This window comes from Schistocerca americana, chromosome 9 (genome assembly GCF_021461395.2).
Source record: "Schistocerca americana isolate TAMUIC-IGC-003095 chromosome 9, iqSchAmer2.1, whole genome shotgun sequence".
Taxonomy (NCBI): domain Eukaryota; kingdom Metazoa; phylum Arthropoda; class Insecta; order Orthoptera; family Acrididae; genus Schistocerca; species Schistocerca americana.
In genome coordinates this window covers 207157555-207178253 of record NC_060127.1, presented here as the reverse complement: position 1 = coordinate 207178253, position 20699 = coordinate 207157555, and the positions used below count along the sequence as shown (strand labels likewise).

Genomic DNA, 20699 nt, shown 5'->3' with positions numbered 1-20699 from the left:
AACACTTTGAATTTCTGCAGTAATAAATTTTTTCCTATCTGGTGTGAGATGTAACGCATGGAAAAATGAGAAGCACTGATGTGTTTACATGTAAAGAAATATGATGAAAACTATGAGGTAGCACATGTATAGTTAAACGAGAGAACAAAACAATAGTAATCCATACATATTTCCTCCAAGAGCAAATATTAAATTTAATGTTTCTGTGTAAACATTCACATTTCTGCAATTTTAAGAAAAGGATACTCAATGAGAATACAGCACCACTAATTACATGCCCATTAGATAACAAGTACCACTTTTATCAGATAAAACTAAGTCCACACGCAGTTTCAAGTGTCACTAGTTTTTAAAGTCCTGGTTTACTAAGCGAACTAATATTCTGTGTGATTTAGTACGCACCCGGTCTCCTCCCTCAGCAAAATAAACAAGAACCCATTGTTGTACCGAAGGGATGTTTCATTGGTACCATGAGTGGGGCCAAAGCTGGTCATTATACAGACTTGCCTCAACTGCTTTCTCAAGCGTCTATGTACGCATGTTGTTTACATGCCCTAGGTGCTTGGGGTTTGTCTTTTGCTTTGTCTTTAATTCTATTTTTCTGTGCATCGTATCAGGTGTTTAACCATGTCTGAGCCGCCACAGAAAATGTCTCTCAACAAAGTAGTTGTTTCAGAGGCTGCAGACGGAACACCTGGTGCTCAGTGTCCAACAAATGGTCGCCATCCTCTTCCAGCAAGCAGCTGCAACTAGGTTCCAAATGTTCAGTAGCACGGACGAGGAATGGTCAGAATATCATGGTCAGTTGCGAGGCCCACTTTGCCACATTCAGTGTTACAGGGTTGCCTGATTTACATGGTTTTGCAGGACTATGTTGGTGAGGGTTAAGGACAGGAGGAATCTGAACAGATGGAAGTCATTGTGGAACGAGGAGTTGCAGCCAGAGATGGGTAACTTGATGATAAGGCCATTTCAGGGGATTCCATGAGGCAAGCAACAACCCAGGAACAGGGTTGGGGGTTTTGGCTAGGGATAAGTGAACTTCTCTGTATTAGTGCAGATGGAAGGAGTAAGAATCTTTGATGGAGGATGCTTTTCGAATCATGACCAAAATGCTCGTCCTTGTTGTGATGCAAAATGTTTCCAGTGTGGAAAGCCACATCATATTCAAACACTGTGTTTACACAAGGCAACCCAGGCTCAAGCAATGGCTGATGCCACAGAAAAAGCTACCAACAAGTGCATTCTATATCAGAGGGACCATTAAAGCTAGCGTAAGTGGAATTGGTCTAAGCTCCGAGTGGTAGTCGTCATGTGTGCCAAAGAAGGGTTTGGCTGAAGCTATAATATGTAACAGCTTTTTGTTTGCATGTCTGCAACTCAATGGGTAATTTTTACCGTTGATATTCCAAACATATTTGGATTAGGCTAATTTAATTTGTTCAACCTGTGCATGCAAGATAGTGTGTTACAAATTAGTGTTTCCGTGTGTCAAACTATAGTCTGATTGAACTAGTTGTCACTTGACACATAACGGGTTGTACCTGGCACTGTCGGCTTCTCCTTCGTTACCACTTCTGCTGCTCTGCGGTGTCTTGCATATAGTATTGAGCCAGCCACCCCCCAGCAATACGAGTGACCTTCACCTTCACGTGCCTTACAATGTGTGATGAAATTAGTCAAAAGAGGGGCATACGAAGGCTGCACACTCTTAGGAAACTTTCAGGAAGTGTCAGATAGTAGCTGCTCTACAAATCAATGAACGATCAGTGATAAGTATTTGCACAGGGAAATTTGTGAGGGTCACAAATCTCAAACCTTTTAGCCCTTGGATGCATGATAGGGGCCTTTCAGGCCAGGGAGTGAATTAATCACGCACTTAATTATATTAAAATCACATATAATTGGACCTTACTTTATGTAATCCTTAAAAACACGTTTACAATAAAGAAATACAATAAAGTTGTATTCAATGTCACAAAGATTTTATGAAATCAGTGTTTTCTTACTGCTATGTGCATAATGCATGAAGAGGGTCTCTCAAGGCCTGATGTAATCTAATGCTTTAGCGAGTGCTTTTCTCCCAGTTTATGAATGTTGGTACCTGGGATATTTTTACACTGGAAATTGTTGCACACATCAGAATCCGGCAACAACAACAATCAACTTACTACTCATTGCAGAAGTTGGCCTCAGGCGTGAAAGAAGTCACTCTAATAGCTGATGTAAGTAACTGTGTTTGTTATTCTCTCTGTTCCCCTTTCTTCGCTCTTTCTGTGACAGAGTAATCAAGGAACGTTCGTTTCTTACAGTATGGAATCATCGAGTACATATCGAAAGAGGGAATGTAATTCTCCAGTAAATTCAGACGATCCAAATGCTTCCGAAGATGAAACTGATCCTGCATATACACCTTTGTTGGACAGCTCAGACTCTAAAGAAAGTAGTACCAAATATTCTGATGTAAATGAAGTAGGCTTACCAACGAAAGTCTGGTCCAATAACAGACTGCTACCAGCAGATTCAAATAATGTAGCAAGTACACAACAGCCTACAAACATTTTTATAGTGTGCGATGGGGCTCAGTGGAGCAAAACATCACCTCCTCCTAGCAGAATGCTTAAGCATAATATAATCGAAATTTCTCCAGGTCCTGTTAGCGGAAGTCGCACACAAATACCAAAAGATGCTTGGAGTTACTTCATCACAAATAATATTGTGGATGAAATAGTTCACTGCACAAATCTGGAAGGACGACGCTCAGTAGCTATTAAAGGGTCCAAACAGGGTGTAAGGTCCAAACAGGGTGTAAGGTCCAAACAGGGTGTAAGGTCCAAACAGGGTGTAAGGTCCAAACAGGGTGTAAGGTCCAAACAGGGTGTAAGGTCCAAACAGGGTGTAAGGTCCAAACAGGGTGTAAGGTCCAAACAGGGTGTAAGGTCCAAACAGGGTGTAAGGTCCAAACAGGGTGTAAGGTCCAAACAGGGTGTAAGGTCCAAACAGGGTGTAAGGTCCAAACAGGGTGTAAGGTCCAAACAGGGTGTAAGGTCCAAACAGGGTGTAAGGTCCAAACAGGGTGTAAGGTCCAAACAGGGTGTAAGGTCCAAACAGGGTGTAAGGTCCAAACAGGGTGTAAGGTCCAAACAGGGTGTAAGGTCCAAACAGGGTGTAAGGTCAAACAGGGTGTAAGGTCACAGATGAGGAAATGAATGCTTCTTTTGGTACTCTCTTATTAGCTGGCGGTTGCAGAAGATGGGCTGTTCCTATAAGGGTATTATTTCACGACTCTTCCGGCAACCCTGTGTATATGGTTTGACAATAGACGCTAGGAGCCAAGGTGATCAAATGCCATCATTTCGCCATGTGTGGGAACTATTCATAAGCAACCGCTGGCAAAGGTTTCAACCAGGAGGGAGCTGCACAATAGATGAACAGCTAGTGTCTTTCAAAGGGCGTCGTAAATTTATACAGTTTATTCCAAGCAAACCAGGAAAATATGGAATAAAGATATTCTGGCTCTGCGATTCTTTGACAGACAACTGCTTTACCAGTGTTTCCCTGTTTCAAGATTTATTGAAGGATAAAATTACAGCATTCAGCACTCTTCGCATTAACAAACCACAAATTTCACCCGAAATGAAACCATGTATGACACGAGAGGTTTTATCTTCAACATCAATTCATCGCTGCGCCACAGTTGATGAGACTCATAAAAAGAAAAAACCAGAAATGATTCTATTTTATAACAAAACAAAATTGGGTGTCAATTCTCTTGATCAAAAGGTACGTACATACACTAGCAAAAGACAGACAAGGAGATAGCCATTTGTATTATGGGCTAATGTAATGGATGTAGCAGCTATAAACGCTTTCTGTTTATTCACAAAACAACATCATGAATATCACAATGGAAAATCACATAAAAGGAGGCTTTTCTTGAAAGACTTGGCTCTACAACTATTGCGTCCAAATATGGAGTCCAGAGCCAAAATTCGAAATTTGCAAAGAAATGTCATACATGCATTGGCTAGATGTGGCATTAAAATGTGCCAGGAAATGGATATCAACCACCAAAGAAAAAGTTCCAGAAGAAGATGTTTTTTGTGCCCACGTGAACTGGAAAGATACATTCTATCCCTGTAGCAGTAGACCTACTTCAGGGTAGTAAATGATCCTCGTTAAGAGTTGTGAAAAGTTAGGATTCCGCTATAAATCCATTTCTGGCCACAAGTTATTAACGGAACTCCAAGATATTGCAATCCATAAAAGCTCCAATCTTAGAGAATTAGTAGGGAACAAATTTTGATAATATCATTCGGCTTGATGAAATATGGTTGAACGCGGGACACAGTTTAAAAAGAGACTGGATATATGATACCATCAGTGGTAGTACGGCAGCTCTCATAGGGAGAGAAAAAGGAATAGGAATGATTGTAGAACTTGCCAGACAAGACCTCCGACTACCATGAAGAGATCAACCACAATACTTTTGTGAAACGGTTTGAAGTCACTGTGCTTCAAAACTTAATGAAAAACTCTATAAGTGTCAAGGATAACAGTCCCATATCATTTGGTTATACAAGACAAGGCACCCACAAAGGCAATGAAGGGAAATGACATTGTTTGCTAGCTTGAGAAACATTCAGATACGTTCTGACAGTAACTTGACAATGGCAGAATTATTAGGGCTTGTGTTGCAACACAAGTCAAAGAACCCAGTTTACATTGTGGATGAAATAGTAAGTAAATAAATAAATATGGGCATAAATTGCTCAGATTGTGCCCCTACTTCAATACAAAAGAACTAATGTGTGTTCAGATTAAACATCAATTTGTAACAGAAAATAAAAAATTTACATTGACCAAAGTGGGACAGCTATTGAAGGAGGTAGCTGAGAAAGTGACACTAGAAGGCTGCCAAAGGTAGTGAATCATGTGAAGGAAGTAATACAGCAAGCATGGAACAATGAGGGTTTGTTTCGACAATGTGTCAAGACTTTTTTTGATAGTATCTGTCACCAAGAGCAGCAGCACCGATAGTTCCATTGACTATGCCCATGAACTAAACGATGTCTTCCCATTGTCCCAATAGTATGTAGTGTATAGTGTACTTTAATGAACATCTTACTTCCATTTGATCTCGTGTTTGTAACTTTATTTTGGACAGTTTCTTCTTACTGTTGTGAGACTAAGTAATACTGTTCAGCCGTTTCCCATCACCTCCTTATGGTAAGTAAAACTGTATTTTAAATATTTTTCATTTTGTGTGGACACAAAGACGTTATTTCATATGTGTAATAGTTTTCAAGATATGCAATGATAAGAAGGAAAGTTTCCCAGGAGCAAAAATTTCTCCTGTTTCAATAACCAATGCAACACCAGTCCTAATTAAAATTAACAAAAAAAATTTGACAAGCTTAGAGATACCACTGAGAGCAGTACTACACACAAAATTTCAAAACTTTTACATCATTCTTGAAGGAGACAGAGACTTTAAACTTCATACTTGCTACAAGTTAAATACAGGCATAACTGCATAAAAATGTCATTTTCAGAAGCATATATATAGGAAACAAAATGCAGTATGAACATATTAAAAGCTTTGTTGCTAAGCGAGATATTTTAGGACTTGACAAAAAAAAAGTACCCCCATAAGAACACTAGTTTTTGAGATACGACGTGAAAGGTTTGAAGCTGTTTAGGAACAGAAAAATTTAATGTTCCAAACAAATTATCATAACTCTTTCCCTAATTAAATTTAAGTACAAATTTTTGACATTCTGAGAGACACTATGGAGGTCTACATCATGTGTGAGTTTCAGACTTTTTACTTGATTTTTGTGGAAGATAGACACTTTAAAGGGATTTTCCATTGCTGTGGAAAGCGGTGCACTGTGAAGGCTCCCTGCAGACAATACAACACGCGACAATGTCGCAACGTTGGAACTTAAACTTCAAATGACAACTAGTTTAAATCAGACTATAATGTTTATGACTTGTGTAATAAGCACAATGAACTGTTTCTGCCAGGTTTAGGAAGGGATAATGATTTAGCGCAAATTAACAGTAAAGACAATGCGCAACTGTGATTTTTTCATGGAAGGCCTGTCTGGCATGCTCAGAAGCTGCAGAGATGGAAAGACAATAAAGTTAGTTATCCAATCCATTTCTGCAAGCTAATGGACATTGCCCTTCATAATTCTCAAGAAGCCATCAGGTGGTTTACATCTGTGTGCTAGCTTTAAGGCAATAGTAAACCCACAAATCGTCGTGAGTTTTTTCGTCTCCCACAACCAGAGGAATTAATGTATAGACTGGGAGAGGAAAGATTCTTTACCAAGATCGATTTATATGAGGCATACTTACAGCTACCTCTGAACAAGGAGGGTAACCAATATTTTGTTATAAACACTCACCCTTGCTTGTTACAGTTTCAGAGGCTACCCATCCGTAGGACTTCAGCTCCTGCTATTTTTTAACGATTCCTGAAACCATTAACAGTGATAGTCTCTTCCTGTACAAATTATTTGGAGGATATTGTTCTTGCAGGTCATACACCTGGGAAATCTAGATTGCTTGTTTCAAGCTATTTCTCTGGTGGACTTAGAAATGCAACAAGGGAAAGTATTCCTACTTAGGACATGTAATAAACGCACAGGGAATTCATCCTGCTACTTCACACTTGTCTGCGATAAAAGATCTGCCGGTGCCCTATAACGTTACGGATCTCTATGCTGTCATGGGGAAGCTTACTTATTATATTGAATTCATTAAGAAAGCTGTGAAAATTGCAGCTGCTATGAATCGACTACACTGGAAAACTGTCCCTTTTGTGTGGTTCCAAGACTGTCAGGACGCACTTCATTTCAGTAATTAAAGGATGTATTATTAAGTCTGTTGTGATAGCACGTGATTGGAAGGAGGAGGAGATTAGTGTTTAATGTCTCATCAACGACGTTATTAGAGACATGGCACAAGCTTTGTTTAGGGAATAATGGGGAAGGAAATCAGCTGTGCCCTTTCAAAAGAACCATCCCAGCATTTGACTGAAGCAATTTACAGAAATTCCAGAAAACATAAATCAGGGTGACTGGACTCAGGTTTGAACCATCTTCGCCCGAAATAAGAGTCCAGTGTGCTAACCAGTGCGCCACCTCGCTCGGTTTACGGTATTGGAGCTGTGCTCATCCACAGAATTGGTTCTTCTGATAAACCTAACTCTTAACAAAGCACACCATAATTAGTCAGTTTGGAAAAGAGGCGCTCCCCATTATCTATGGTGTAACCAAGTTCCACCAAAATTTATACAGCCGAAAGTACTCTTTGATTAAAGATCACCAGGCTTTGAAGGTCTTGTTCAATCCTTTCAAGCCTGTCCCACTAGAGACGCTGCCCCAGATCTAGGGGGCGGGGGGCCAACCTGGGCAGCAACTTCCGGAGTGCCAAATTCATGTATGTGTGTGAAGAAGCAATTTTTTTTTTTTTACAAAGCACCTAGTTCTATCAATTACTCATTTCATTTTGAAAAGCATCACAGCTGAATTTTGAACATATCCTGAAGCTGATTTCTGAATATATCCTAAATTGGTTTATGAACATGTGCATAATGCATGTGATGTCTCTGCCAGGGGAATCCATGTTGCATTTAGAGAAAATCTTTCTAGCAGACAAAAGGGAAAAGGTCTACATGAACTGAGTCGAGTAGACCGAAACAGAAATTCTTTTACGCACTGGTTTGCACAGCACTAAATTTAGTTTTGCAGCAGAGCTGTTCTTGTATAATACTGGTAAGGATTTTTTTTTTCCTCCATGCTTCAAGGGTATTCCTGTCTTTCAAATGCACAGCAATTCTCAACAATATTATTGGTAAATGCATTCCTTCAAGCAGTGAAACAGGATGGAACTGTAATGCCAGAATAATATCTGTCATTCACGAAAACCGTCCGGGGCTAAATGATGTTATAAATAAAATAAGTGATAGCCCAGACTTCAGTACAATGACTAAACGAGAAGTCTGTGGTTTCACGTAGCTTCCTACACTGATTTTTTCTTGCATAGCTTACATGAAAAATTTAAGAAATGAAGATAAACTGATCGACTTTTTAAATTCCATGAAATCCCAACTAATTCGTAACCTAAAACTTTCACGAATCGAGTTGAAATAATGGATGAATGCACTGGCAATCCACTGATGTCAAAAAACAAATAACACTGTAACACAGCAAGAACAAGATTTTTCACATCATGATAAACTACTACTCTTGAAATCAAGCAATGCTACTCAGTTTGCCAGTCATGTTCATAATTTCCCTGCAGACACTTTGCGTTCATTACAGCGCGGCCTTCAATCACTCGTACAACTGGGGGCTGTATTTTCTTTGCAGCATAAAGAAGCATTTCATTGTGTCAGTTTGCAAGATGCTAGCAAAAGAATGATTGCGCATGAAATGGACCAAATTTTTCCACAAGCTGTTAAACTATTTTGTCGTTACTGCTATTCCTGCAACAAGTGTTCAGTTGAAAGGAGTTGTTCTCGACTTAAATGCGTAAAAACATAATTGAGGAACAGTGTAGGCCAGCCTCACTTATCAAATCTTGCTTGAGCCTAAGTTGAAAAACCAGTACTGCAAATAACTGAAAACCGAGATACATGGTATGCCGATGTCATCAGAAGATTCAGGAAAGAGGAGGATCATCGAGTTATCTTGTTTTACAAGTAACAACGCTCAAACAGCCAATCAAATAGTTCGTTTGTAAACGAAAGTGATTCTCATTACTATTGTTAGCATTAGTAGCAGTAGTAGTAGTAGTAGTGGTAGTAGTCAGAAAAGCTAGGTACGCGTACATTAAAAGGGAAGGAGAGAGGATTTTCCCATGTTTCCCGGCTTCCCCAGGATTCAGGCCCATGATCTGCAATGACTGTACCACGTCTAGCAAACTCTTAAGTTTTGTGGGTGTGCATTCAGCATCATAATATCCAGAAGCAGTTAGGTCTATTTTGGCTGGCACAAAACTTTGGTTCTTAGCTGGATCCAACACATGGTGAAAAATAGGGCAGAAGTTTAAAAAAAACAAAAAAAGAAAAAAAAACAAAAAATTGAAAGAAAATAGTCAAAAAAGGTGGTTGACTACACACCTAGCTTTCACAGCTTTATCACATAATTTACCACAAGTTGTCAAAGCTCAAGAAGAAACTGAAGAATCCTGTCTTGCTGCAGAATCAAAGTATGAGGCTTGTCGTCTACTAATGCACAGACGGATTTTAAATTTATCCTCAACTTAACAATTTGGGGTAGTATTCTTCGAGAGACGAAAATAAACCTGCCTATGAGACAAAACTTTGATGAGCTAATAGATTCTTGCACAGAAAGGAAAGCTGTAGCAAATAGCAAGAGCAGAGAGAAAAAAATGCTGGGACCAAGGATTGAAGAAATGTGTACTGTCTTGTACGTCTGTCATCTTTACTGGCTGTGTGCTTCCTATGTATAGTTTTGTGTCACATAAAGGAGAAAGTTATTAGCTAATAGATACATAAAGAGTGCAAATCTGTATAAGGGTTCTTATTCTACCAATCACAAAACATATAGCTATTGAGTATTTCTAATGAGTTCCTTCCCAGATTCGAAAAAATCTTAGATCCGTGGCTGCTCTGACAGCGGAAAAATTGTAACACTGGTCTCCAATATTGTCTAATTATTAGTATGCTTTTTTGTACAGCCACAATGCCCAAATCTGAATGACGACATCTTGTCTCTCAGTCATTGATCAGTACCAACACCGCAATTGATTCGTCTGAGGAATTATGTTTTCTAATTGATAGTCAGGAATGGGTAGATCACATAACTAATGAGGTGGTATTGAACAGAACTGGGGAGAAGAAGAGTTTGTGGCACAACTTGACTAGAAGAAGGGATCGGTTGGTAGGACATGTTCCGAGGCATCAAGGGATCACCAATTTAGTACTGGAGGGCAGCATGGAGGGTAAAAATCGTAGAGGGAGACCAAGAGATGAATACACTAAGCAGATTCAGAAGGATGTAGGCTGGAGTAGGTACTGGGAGATGAAGAAGCTTGCACAGGATAGAGTAGCATGGAGAGCTGCATCAAACCAGTCTCAGGACTGAAGATAACAACAACAACAACAACAACAACAACAACAACTACAACTACATGCGCCACGGGTGGTCGTGCAGTTTGAAAGAGATTCCCTAACCAGTGGCGCGTCACTATTTTTCCCATTGCCATGCGCTATCCATGTGGTCAGGTGTTCTGCTGTTGCAGATGGAGAAAAATGATGTGCGTGTTCTGATTCCTCACTCCCTGCAGTGGGAAGTTGTGTCTTTATTGCATCAAGGTCAGTGGGGTGTAGTTCACATAAAGCAATTCACCTATCGTCATTGTACTTGACAGAACATTGATGTCCAGATTGAGCAAGTGACCTCTAGTTGCGAAGTGTGTGCAGAACATCAATCAAATCCGCTACAATGCCTTTTTGAAAGGCCACACACATCCGGACCATGGCAACGCATCCATCCATGTTGATTTTGTGGGTCCATTCTGGAACACAGAATGGTTCTTGGTGCTAGATGCATTCGTTAAATTTCCTTGTGTTGTCTCCATCTTCAACAGTTTGGTGATGACAACGGCATACACCATTTGACTACTGTATCTTTTCTCTCTCGGTCTAAAGATGAAGCTGAATGGTTCATTCTAATGTTCAAAAGTTATATGGAGAAACTCCATTCCTCTAACACACGGGAGAAACTTAAAAAAATTTTCTGTACTCCTAGCTCTCCCTGCCACAGGACACGAAGATGCCAGCAGAATTATTACATTGTGCTGAATACCATACCCTGTTGCATCTTCTGTGGCCACTATGAAAACAATTCATTCCCCCAGGTCAAAGTTTCAGCCACAGAATTAAGTTTTCTTTAAACTGTTTGGCAATAAACAGTGTTTGGCACACAGTGTCATTACAAAAGCCACTGAATGTTCTGCTTATGTCATACAAGGTTCCGCTGGGCTGCATCATTGTCATCAGAACCAGCTGCACTGAGCTTCTGACTATGTCCGACATTGTGCCACAAAATCCTTGCCCACAGACACAGCACACTGCTGAGGTCCACACCAGCAGTCACCCCTGCCGCTGCCACTCACAGCCACAGTAGTGACCACGTAGGTTGTCACCCCACCGCCACCACCACCACCACCACCACCACCACCAACATGGCCATCTGTCCAGCAGTCTGAACCAATGTTCACGAGTGCAGTGCCTCCGGATGGTCATCGCATTGCACAGGACGATGCGCTTGCTGTTCACCCAACCACAGTGTCTGTACCTCTAGATGCAAAAGTGCCCCTTGTGAATAGTTTTTTCAGTCTGTGCTCCTGATCACTTGCAATAGGGTATGTGTTCTTCGGTTGGTTTGGAGTGAAAGGGACTAAACTGCAAGGCCATCAGTCCCTTCATCTGTTAAGTGGCAAACCAGGAGTAGTATTCACACAAAGAAGGTGAAAGGCAAATCACGGAAAGCCTTAGTAACTAACACAAAAAAAACAGAGATAAAATCGCAGAAAAAGAAGACAGCACACACAAGCCATTAAAAGGCTAGTCAAGACAAGGTGTTAAACCCAAGAAATTTAAGAGAGAGAGAGAGAGAGAGAGAGAGAGAGAGAGAGAGAGAGTAAGAAGGTGGAAAGGCTAGAGGACATGCTGAGCTACAAAGCAAGGGTCACCAAGGGAGGTGAGGGTGGGTGGGGGTGGGGGTGGAGGTGTGGGGGTGGGGGCAGGTGTGGGGGTGGGGGTAGCGGTGGGGGTGGGGGTAGCGGTGGGGGTGGGGGTAGCGGTGGGGGTGGGGGGTAGCGGTGGGGGTGGGGGTAGCGGTGGGGGTGGGGGTAGCAGTGGGGGTGGGGGTAGCAGTGGGGGTGGGGGTAGCAGTGGGGGTGGGGGTAGCAGTGGGGGTGGGGGTAGCAGTGGGGGTGGGGGGTAGCAGTGGGGGTGGGGGTAGCAGTGGGGGTGGGGGTAGCAGTGGGGGTGGGGGTAGCAGTGGGGGTGGGGGGTAGCAGTGGGGGTGGGGGTAGCAGTGGGGGTGGGGGTAGCAGTGGGGGTGGGGGTAGCAGTGGGGGTGGGGGTAGCAGTGGGGGTGGGGGGTAGCGGTGGGGGTGGGGGTAGCGGTGGGGGTGGGGGCGGAGAGGGGTGCCCCACCAACCCCTCAGGTGTCCAATGAGGCCAAAAAGCCCTACCTTGTAGGGACAAATTGAAACCACCTTTGTGGGCAAAACATAACACCAAGTCAGTTGACTGGGTGTCGTCTGATAACACCAGAGGTAGCATGTCAGGAAGATTAAGACATCACCTCAAAGGAGCCAAATTAGAGCAGTCTAGGAGTAAGTGGGCCACCATCAGGAGGGCTCCGTATTGGCAGTCAGGAAGATACTCACATCTGAGAATGCGGCCGTGGTATGAGCAGGGAACTGTCATCAAATACAGCTACACTCCTACTCTGCCCATCGGCATTTGCATTCAGTCCCCCACCCTACACGAAAAAGGTGTGAAGGTGGTGGTGGTGGTGGTGGGGGGCTGAATGTGGTATCGTCCAAAGAGGAAGGTGCCAAAACAAAGTTGGTACTTTACAATGTAACCACAAGAGACAACAGTCGTTACCAGCCACATCGACAAATGAGCAACACCGGTGTAGCCACACCCAAAAACTCTTTGCTGTGCCACTGCAACGGCTCTTATATTTACAGCCAGGCACAGTACTGCTCACCTCAGCCTGCAATCAAGTAAGATGACATCATCATCATCATCATCACCATCTAGTAAGCCAGCTGTGTGATTGATGCATTAGGCAGAACACTATGTCAAACTTAATGTTAAATGTACTCTGAGTGAGACACTTTTGTCTGTATTGTGTGACAGTTAATGTTGAGAGAGAATTTTAAATATTCATGACATTCCTGTTGACCTGGACTGTACAAAGTTAAGAAATTCTTCCTACCCACGTTACAGTAAAGTGAACTAATATTTTATGTGTTATAGTATCCACTTGGTCTCCTCCCAGAGTAAAGCAAAAAGAACCCACTGTTGTACCAATGAGTGCATTTCTATCCCGTACAACACCAATGGTATACCTTCTAGATATGCACTCATATTTGTCAGCTTCTGATGAGATAATAGTGTGTCTGGAGTTGGAAACCAATCCTTTTCTGCAACATTTGAGTGAAAATACAATGTTGCACCAGAGATCTGCAACTGACTGCACACATATTGATGAGTGATTACATTGAAAGCTAATCTACCAGATTGGTCACTTGATGTATGTAGTACTTGCTGATGAGCTTTGAGGTTAACAAACACTGTATAAGGAGTAACAACATCTTCAACTGCATTTTACCCTACTCTATGATCAGAATCAGAGTGATTAATAATTTTCCTGTGGTTTGAAATTGATTTTGGAACCAAAGAAAATCACATGGAACCTACTTACTCAGATAACCCATTTAGAGAGCATCCTCTAAATAACTTCATCTTTCTTTCAGGGCCAGTTTGATCTGAGGTAAAGCAGGGCACAGAAATAAGTTCAGATTACAGAGTTTCTGGAGGTACTGATGGCGCCTTGCTCCCACTACCGCTCTGCATGTCGATATCATCTACACGTCTATTGCATGACACCTCCCTTATATGAAGAGACTCCAACAGGTAACGCCACCGCTAAGCTCCTCTTGTGGTATATCTAATTCACAATGATACATTCAATCCATCAAAGCTTTAACCATATCATATGCAGAATAATAGTTGGATTACTCTCATAGTTGTCAATGAACAAATCCTCAAATTGTGGACTTCAAGCTAATATCTTTATTTTATCTGCTCTTAAATGATGCCTCTCAGCACTTATTGTGCTGTTTATTAACTTTTCAATTAACTTTTCAATGTCCAACAGACCATCAGAAACAGACAACAAAGTAGCTCGATGCTTATTCCACCTCAAACAATGTTGTTCTCATAGATCCTGTCTATCTTTCTTCACAAGACTTCACATTCTTTTATAAAGCTAGCTTCATTATTACAATAACGACTAAGAATGTTCAGTTTCCTTGGAACAAAAGGGAAATATTTATCTCCAAGTTGATCATCTGTACACACTGAATTAATCTTTTTCCAAGTTCTGCAGAACGGAATCTTCACTCGTTTGAATAACAGATAATCCATGGCACGATTTTCCTCCTAATAGCAGGTACAGTTGTTCCTGACTTAGTGTCTAAACCATTTTATGTCACTTCTTGACAGATTGAAACTGATGGGCAAGTGCTCTACCAACTGCTACCTGAGCATGACTCACAACTCCGTCTCTCAGCTGTACTTCTGCCAGTACCTCGTCTCCTACCTTCCAAACTTCACAGAAGTTCTCCCACGAAACTTGTGGGAATAGCACTCCTGCATGAAAGGATGATGGTCTCAAGAAATGGCTTACCCACAGCCTGGGGGACTGTTTCCAGAATCAGTTTTCACTCTAAAGCAGAGTGTGTGATGTCTTGGCAATATCGTTTCCTCCAGGATTTAGTCCAACAAGTTCCCCAGGGAGAACTTCTATGAAATTTGGAAGGCACGAGGTCATGTACTGGCAGAAGTAAAGCTGTGAGGACAGGTTGTGAGTCGGGCTTTGGTAGCTCTAGCAGGAGAGCAACTGCCCACAAAAGGCAAAGGTCCTGAGTCTGAGTCTTTGGCCAGCACACAATTTTTTAATTTGCCAGGTAGTTTCATATCTGTGCACACTACAAATTCATTTTGGTATCTTACATTACTCCAGTTTTATCTTCAAGACGCTAAAACCAATATATATTTCTAACACACATGTGCAGGGTACAGCAGGGTAATTATAAAAAGAAAAATTCCATAAGAAATTATTACAAATTATGAAGCACACAGAATCATAGGGTCATTTTACCAGAATGTCACTGTTAATTGACCCAAATTGTAGTTTATAGAATTATCTGTTATATGCTGTAAACGGTAAGTGCCCTTCTTTATCAACTGCATATCTGACACTATCATTCAGGAAACCAGAAATTTTCATGAACCTCAGAAACTTTGATATCAGTATGCACATACACAAAAAAATGTATAATTAATTACATTGCTGAATATTACTACAAATGGAACACATGTGGATCTGCAGTGCATTATCGGCGAATTTATTTTACACACTTGTGCTAACCCCTTGCGGAAAAGTATTATAACATTATCAGTGCACTACTCAACATTAGTTACACAAGAAAACTGCTCAGTTCAACTGACATACAAGAAGATGCACCACAGACCTGATGGATTTCCATAAATGTGTAATGAATGATGTTATTCTTGAATTTTGAATCTACATTTATAGGGCAATAATTATTCACCAGAACGTTACCTTGCTATTATGTACTACAGCTACAGTTAAGAAAAGACAAAAGAAGAGGGAATAAGATTTTTTAAAATCATAAAAGTACTTTCTACCAGGAATCAAACTGTATACTGAACAGTGCAAGGAAATTAAACAGACAACTAAAAACAGTGTATGTAAAAAGGCAGTTAATGCATATCCTTAATGAATCATATTATGTTGTTGTTATATTAAGCTGATATGTACAAATCCAATTTTAAAATTGTAATTGGTTGAATAAATAACTCTCTCTCCAGAAAACCAAAGAGTTCTTACATTATTAAATATACTCCTTATTGGTGTATTTTATGCACAACAAAAATACAGTGTGGTGTGTTAACTTGTCAAAAATTGAAGTAATGTTTGCTACATAGCCAAAAGTCGAACAAATTTATTTTATTAATCAAAGGAAAACACGCATCACTAAATGAAAGCCTATTTTTCATGCTCCCAACCCTCTACTTCCACCTTTCAAAAGAATCAGATCACAGCAATTGTAACGTAGCAGTGTGGCAACAAGAGACAGAAGACCAATCCCTGTGCTGACTCCACCCAATAATAATATAATGTCAATGTGCATGTATTTAATTGTACTTTCGAATTTCTAATATGTGTAGCAGCATCAAGGCATAAATTTCTGTAAGAGTGAACAAGAGGGGTGGGCAACGTGATGTCACAAACAGGAGGAAAAACTGAACATGTGTACTGGACTACATAGAGAACTTTAAGAAACACCACGAAAAATTGGTAAATGGAGAGGAGGCAGGAACTGAGATGGTTAATCTCTACGGTTTGTCAGAAGAGCATGAGAAAATACATCAAGAAAGTCTGAGAAAGTACCGAGAGGCTGCAGGAAGAAAAAGTTCCACAATGAATTTCCACTCTACAGCACGGAGCGTGCTGATCTGAACCTTCATGGCAGATTAAAGTGCCATGAATCTGGGAAGTCTTGAAGGTGAGAAATGAGGTAATGATAGAAGTGAAGCAGAGAGCATTTCGTGAGTTGTACTCAGATAGCTCATTCGGTAGTGCACGTGCCAGTGAAAGGAAGAGGTCTCAAGTTCAAGCCCTGGTCCGATACAATAACACAGGTCTAATCTGGCAGGACAATTTGCTCGAGTGCATTTGCAAAATGAAATTATGAGTAATGCAGTACGAGTTGACTTTATATATATTCTGAAAATAGTTGTGTATATGAGTCTTAGCAAATATTTGATTTTATTAAAATACCACATTACTCCTGCTTTTATTTTATGCAACAGGACACATTAACACTTTGGAGACTGGCCCACTCAGAAGAATGTCAGGCCTGGAAAACTGGCCATTTATACCATTATTTAAAGTGTTACTGGTACATACATAATTGATATACCTTCAAGATCAATACGTACTAAAAAATTGCCACACTTCAAGATTTATTGTTCATATTTCCTTTATTTCTTTGATAGATTACAAATTGTTTGAGCAACTTCATCCTCTTGAGCTTCCAAAATTTCTTGTTCACTCAGCAAATGTGATATATTTCTAGCAGAATTACAGTGAAATTCAAAACCTCATGAAATTAAGTTATTGCCATTAGTTTGGCTCAGAAATTTGCAAGAGCAGCTGTTACATTAGCTAATATTTCTTTCTAAATATTTCTATAAATTGACAGAAGGCAGCACCTGCCAAGAAATAGGTAGCAAGATGTCCGTATACTGCCCTCATATGAAGCGAGTCCAGTTTTCGAGTGGCAGGTGCCTAACTCGTCGTGAAAGTTGTGGCTTGAGCTATACTCGGGTTCGGTGTTTTGAACACAGCATTCTCGCCTCAGCTACACTTGCACTTCATCTTAAATGTGTTAATCCAGCATACATCCTTTATCTAAATGGAAGGTCCACAAGAACATAATTTGTGGACCTCATCTGGCTGTTTCTAGTGTTGTCCCACGTGAAAACAAGGAAAACCGATTAAATCAAATCCAGGCTGGCAAGCACACCAGCCCTCGTCGTTAATCCACAACCAGTTTTATGTGGTACATCTATTATACACTGCTCCACACGTCCTGAGGTGATTTAAAGCTGTATCCATTATATCTGTCCCCAGTGTTCATTGCCAATAGTGTAGCCAGACAATAAAAAATTTGTTTATCTGTTTATTTGAAATACAGTACTCTTGTTAAAATAAAATATCACTTGCATTTTATTTTTGGTATAATAACCACGACATTAAGGTTTTCCCAATACGTTCTTTCTGTAAAAATCTTTAAAATACAGTAGGGTTCTCTAAAACTGAAATTTAGGCATATGTCAACATACTGTGAAATAAATAGTAATAAAGCAGCTAATCACACAGTGCAACACATACAAATACAAACTGAGATCATTATCTTTCACAACACTGATAGATGCATACACAGCATGACGAGTCCTGTTCGGACATTCAAGATGGATATGCTGAGAGAGACACAATGAAACAAGGAAGAAAAGGAGGATTATGAACATGACTATCGAGTGTTAAACACTGTTACAAGTGGGAAAGTTGGAGAAGTTTAAGGAGGAAATGAGAAGAAACAGAATGGACAGTCAGAATTAATCTGGAGGAATATGTCAAGAAATTATAGGTGTTGGCATAATTATCAGCTGGTACTTCAAGGGGATATTACAGCTGTTAGAATTCTGTAATACACTCATATCAACATTTCTTGATATGCACTCACATAATTAAGGTCTTCACTACACAAACAATTTTCTGTTCATGACAAACAACATAACTGATGACAATAGGTGACCTTCACTGACACAATTACTACATTACATCACAAGTCATCTGTTTCACAAAGCAAACCACGACTTCAATGACATTGACGTTGCCAAGTTTCCACATAAATTTAAAATATACTCATAGCAACCACAATTTACACAAGGATTAATTTCTGCCCACACAGTGCAAAGTAATCACTGCTTCATGCAACTTACACTACACACTTCCACAGATGACACAATTCCCTCACAAAAAGTCCTCACTAAAGACCAGGAAGTCACTTGACACCATTTGACCCTTTCTTTGTGTTAGGCTCTTATTACACATCCCCTCCAAAAAGAGCATATTTTTTCTGCATCTGGCAACGAAGAGAAGCCATATGTTTTTTTAAATGATCACTCCTAGCACAGCGATAATTGCAGCGAGGACACTGAAACTGCGGTTCTTTGCCACACTGAAACTTCGCATGTCTCCACAGCCCTGATTGATGTTGGTAAGACTTCCCACAAGAATGACAAATAAACCGATTACGTAATACTATCTGAGATGCTGACAGAGACACGTTACTCAAATCAACACTGCCAAATGGTGAACACGTATTATTAACTTCCTGAGCGCAAAAAATCTCTTCGTATGTAAGATCTTCACTCGCTCTCGTGACTTCCCCAATGTCAACTTCAACACTGTTACAAACATCACGATAATCACCGGCACCAGCATAATCGTCGTCGTCATCGAGAGTAAGGTCTTCTACAATTTCCACATTAGTCTCTAGGGCCTCTGGTTTTGTTTCTAGAGATACCTCAACCTCGTGTGCACTCAGACTTTCTGACCTTTCATCATGTAATACTGCTTCCGGTATTAAAAACCGTTCATTTTTCGTAATGGTCATTTCCCCACTAGAGTTTTGCAACTCCCTACTTGAAGACTGATGAGGAATCATAGTGTATGATGACGAACATACAGTGGTGTTGCTTACAGGCAGCAAGGTTTTTAGCACCTGAGATGAGTTGTCAACTGGTCCACCAGTTGAGTTAGGGGTTGTGGCCAGTACTTGCTTTTGAGATGGAAGTTTATCCACACTATCAACATCAGGGGTAATGACTTCAAATGCATTTTGAGCTGTTCCCTCATCAGCAACAGTGTGATTGATAGTTTTTCTGGACTTTTGAACAGCTTTAGAAATGGAGTCCACTTCCACAGAACCTCCTTCTTGGGATGACACACGTGGAGGGCTTTCTCTAAATGACTGCACATGCTCTCCTCGCTCATTCTGAACCGAGGTAAAGCATGACACAGATGCAGGTTGCGACAAGTGTGTTCCTGGAGACACTGACCGTGCATTTCTTTCACTTCTTTTCTGCATGTCGACATTGTTCACACACCCACTGCCAGACAGTCCCCTTACCCGAAGGGAATCCGAGAGTTTAAGAATATCACTAAGCTGCTCTTGCGGTACATTTAGTTCTCCACGATACATAAAGTCCAGCAAAGCCTTAAGCACATTGTATTTTACATCGTGCAGAATAATAATTGGGTGCTTTTCACAGTTTTCAGAGAACAGTTCGTCAAAATATGGACTACAGGCCGAGAGAATTATCTTATGTGCTCTTAAATGATGCCCCTCAGCACTAACTGTGCAGTCTGTTAACTTCTCACTGTCCAACAGACCATCAAAAACAGACACCAAAGTAGCTTGATGCTTACTCCACCTCAAATAAACATTGTTGCTCTCATTCATCCTGGCTAGCTGTCTTCACAAGACCCCAAACTCATGTACAAAGCTGGTCGAACTACTTCAGTGATATAATTTACTAGAAAAATTCAGTTTCCTTGGAACAAACGGGAAATAATTATCTCCAAGTTGATCATCTTCAAGCAGTGAAGTAATCTTTCTCCAGGTCTGCACAGCGGAATCTTCACTCGTTTTTGAGTAACAGATAATCCGTGGTAAAGAATCTCCTCCAAATTGCAGACAGAGTTGTTGTTCCAGAAATTCTGAGCGCCTGACCTAGTGTGTAAACAATCTTATGTTAATCCAAATATCTTCAAGAAGAACAAGTTATACAAATATTTACAATTTATGAGTGTAGGGTGCAATGTCCATTAAGACGATTGACCAGAAATGATGAGAAATTAAGAAGAATTTATATTCATTTCACGCAAATGTTATTGAGAACTGACCCACATACAAATACAGGATGACTGCTGTGGAATTTTTTAGCACATACGTTCTAGTTCCATTTTAATATCAGTATTTAGTTTGGCACAATGTGTTGGCAGAACATTGCCACCAACAGGTGCCTTCCTACTACATAGAGATTACTTTGTTTGATTACATTTGGTGTAACCAGTTATGGCTTTGCTGTCGATGGGTGTGGCAAAGCTGGGTAACAAATTTTCACTGATTCTGCCCAGACAATTTACTGCACTCCAATACATTTTGTACATTCATCTATCTTATACTAAGTGAAACAAACTTCAACTTACACATTCTTTTTTTGGAACAGAGCAATACACGAAACAAAA

The 20699-nt window shown here is 40.5% G+C and overlaps 1 protein-coding gene across 10 annotated transcripts in view; it reads right to left on the bottom strand.

Moving 5' to 3' along the window:
- Positions 1-20699, bottom strand: part of LOC124551124 (longitudinals lacking protein, isoforms N/O/W/X/Y-like) — a 284378-nt gene that overhangs the window by 174927 nt on the left and 88752 nt on the right. The window contains exon 3 of one of the 10 annotated variants that reach the window (XM_047126077.1): positions 15741-20181. The exons of the other annotated variants lie outside the window; for them this stretch is intronic. Coding sequence (XP_046982033.1) covers positions 18490-19911 — 1422 coding nt within the window. The 5' untranslated portion in view covers positions 19912-20181 and the 3' untranslated portion in view covers positions 15741-18489. Of the gene's footprint in view, positions 1-15740; positions 20182-20699 lie in introns of those variants that run through there. 10 annotated transcript variants of the gene reach the window in all.